This window comes from Cebus imitator, unplaced genomic scaffold (genome assembly GCF_001604975.1).
Source record: "Cebus imitator isolate Cc_AM_T3 unplaced genomic scaffold, Cebus_imitator-1.0 Scaffold68, whole genome shotgun sequence".
Lineage (NCBI taxonomy): Eukaryota > Metazoa > Chordata > Mammalia > Primates > Cebidae > Cebus > Cebus imitator.
In genome coordinates this window covers 9385146-9387752 of record NW_016107383.1, presented here as the reverse complement: position 1 = coordinate 9387752, position 2607 = coordinate 9385146, and the positions used below count along the sequence as shown (strand labels likewise).

The window sequence follows — 2607 nt, the reverse complement described above, 5'->3', positions numbered from 1 at the left end:
AAGAATCACTTGAACCTGGGAGACAGCGGTTGCAATGCGCCGAGAATTGCACCACTGCACTCCAGCCTGGGCAACAAAAGTGACTCAACCCTTCTAACCCAATCATGCCTTGTACGGAAAAAAATCTCAGTCAAAAGCAAACTTTTAAATGTTGCTGTATTTTATAATGCACACTTCAGAAGAGTACTATACCCATGCTATATTTAACTTCTTTTTTTTTTTTTAGCTTCTAATGTCATCCTAAATCTCTTATTTTCTTTCTGCAATCACTCACCAACTTACCATCTTCCTCTCGTTAGATATGAAGACAGCATAACATTCTTCTAAAGGATACTGGTCATGGTTTTTGATGTATTCACAGAGCTTCCAAATATTTTCTTCACTGAAATAAAATAATTGTTTAATCAAGGTGAGGGAGAACATTCTATGTGTCTTTTAGATTTGAACAAAATACTGATGATGACATCAAAAAGTTGGAAAAGACCTTAAATATCATGTCATCCAACAACGCTAAAGTTTGAATCTCCTCTAAAATATCCCAACAAGCTGTTATTCAACCTAGAGTGTGTGTAAACACCTTTCCACACAGAGCTCATTACCTCCCCCAGCAATGCTTGTACCTGAAGGCATCTTTTTAACTAATAAAATATGTCAATATTCTACGAGTTTTGGGCCCAGCAACTTGAGATATAGCTGAAATTCCAACTCAACCACTTACGAGGTAAGAAGCTTTGACCATCTTGACCTCTACAAGAATCTGCTTTTCTCATCTGTAAAATGGGCATAATCACATCATACTGTAAACACACAAAAATTTTAGTTAACACTGGTTCTCTGCTCTCTTGAGAAACAGGGCAGGATGGGTGTTTTGGGTAGGAAGCCTCCTGTCTGGAAAGAATCAAGAGTAATTATGTGATATGTTCAGGAACTCATATAGGGGCAATTCCTGTGAATGAGATTCCCCAAGAGCCTCTAGCAAGGAAGGGATATAACTTTTATTTTTTTATTTGATTTATTTTAATTTTTTTTATTTTTGGAGACAGAGTCTCACTTCATCTCCCAGGATGGAATGCAGTGGTACAATCTTGGTTCACTGCAACCTCCACTTCTTAGGTTCAAGTGATTGTCATGCCTCAGCCTCCTGAGTAGCTGGAATTACAGGCACACACCACTACACCTAGCTACCTTCTGTATTTTTAGTAGAAATGGGGTTTTACCATGTTAACCAGGCTGGTCTCAAACTCTTGACCTCAAGTGATCTGCCCACCTCAGCCTCCGCCTCCCAAAGTGCTAGGATTACAGATGTGAGCCACCACGCCCAGCTTATTTTTATTTTTAGAGAGAAGGTCTTGCTATGTAGCCCAGGTTGAAGTGCAGTGGCGCAATCACAGCTCACTGCAGCCTCAAACTCCCAGGCTCAAGCAATCCTCCTGCCTCAGCCTCCCGAGTAGCTGAGACCACAGATGCACACCACCACACCCAGCTAATTTTAAAAATTCTTTTTCAGTGTGTGGAGACAAGGTCTTGCCACACTGCCCAGGCTGGTCTTGAACTGCTGGGCTCAAGCAGTCTTCCTACCTTGACCTTCCTAAGTACTGGGATTACAGGCATGAGCCACTGTGCCTGGCCTTCTGGAGAGGCCTGACTTTTAGAAAGTTCTTTCTCATACTGAACTGAAATCAATCTTCCTGTACCTCTGCCCCAGATGAATCTCTCTTCTACAAGACAGGTCTCTGGCCCTGTGAAGCAGTGGTCAGAACCCGCCTAAGTAAAGCGATGCCCAGTGCATCAAACAGAGCAGTAACTGAGCTGCACCCACATCTACAGGAAACCAGTCACTGCGCGCAGTACTCACAGCTCAGCTGCTGGCTTCCTGTCTTTCTTTAATAAGACACACAGGACGTTTGCTCAAAATGAGCTACACCAACACTATTCACAGAACATGATTCAGTCTGTCAAAGCCTAATTTCTTTTTTTTGAGTAGGGCAGGGGGGATGGCGTCTCGCTCTGTCGCCCAGGCTGAAGTACAGTGGCGCAAACTTGGCTCATTACAACCTCCACCTCCCGGGTTCAAGCAATTCTCCTGCCTCAGCCTGCCAAGCAGCTGGGACTTCAGATGCATGCCACCACTCCCGGCTAATTTTTGTATTTGTAGTAGAGATGGGGTTTCACCATGTTGGCCATGGCTGGTCTCAAACTCCTGACCTCAGGTGATCTGCCTGCCTCGGCCACCCAAAATGCTGAGATTACAGGCGTGAGCCACCATGTCCAGCCCAAAGCCTAATTTCATCTACATAATGCTACCTAAAAATGAAGCAAGGCATGAACAGCCCTGAAGATGGTCACCATCGTATGGAAATAGACACTCTTTCAGTTCATAAATCTTTGCCTTGCCTGTTTCAATGCTCCATAAAACTAGGCTTAAAACATAGAAGTTGAATATATTTTTCTCCCATGGTTTTCCTTTTCCCTAAAATAACTAGGAAACCACAAGGAAAAAGTGGTGGTTGTGGTTAAAAAAAAAAAAAAAAAAAAAAAAAAATTTCAGGAGAATATTGCTACTGATACTGAATTCTTCATACCTTATGTGATACAGAGTAATAAAAA

The 2607-nt window shown here is 42.5% G+C and overlaps 1 protein-coding gene across 1 annotated transcript in view; it reads right to left on the bottom strand.

Moving 5' to 3' along the window:
* The window catches only part of NTAQ1 (N-terminal glutamine amidase 1), a 25940-nt gene that overhangs the window by 14977 nt on the left and 8356 nt on the right, over positions 1–2607 (bottom strand). The window contains exon 2 of the mRNA XM_017530733.2: positions 283–382. Within this exon, the coding sequence (XP_017386222.1) occupies positions 283–382 (100 nt within the window). The remainder of the gene's footprint in view (positions 1–282; positions 383–2607) is intronic.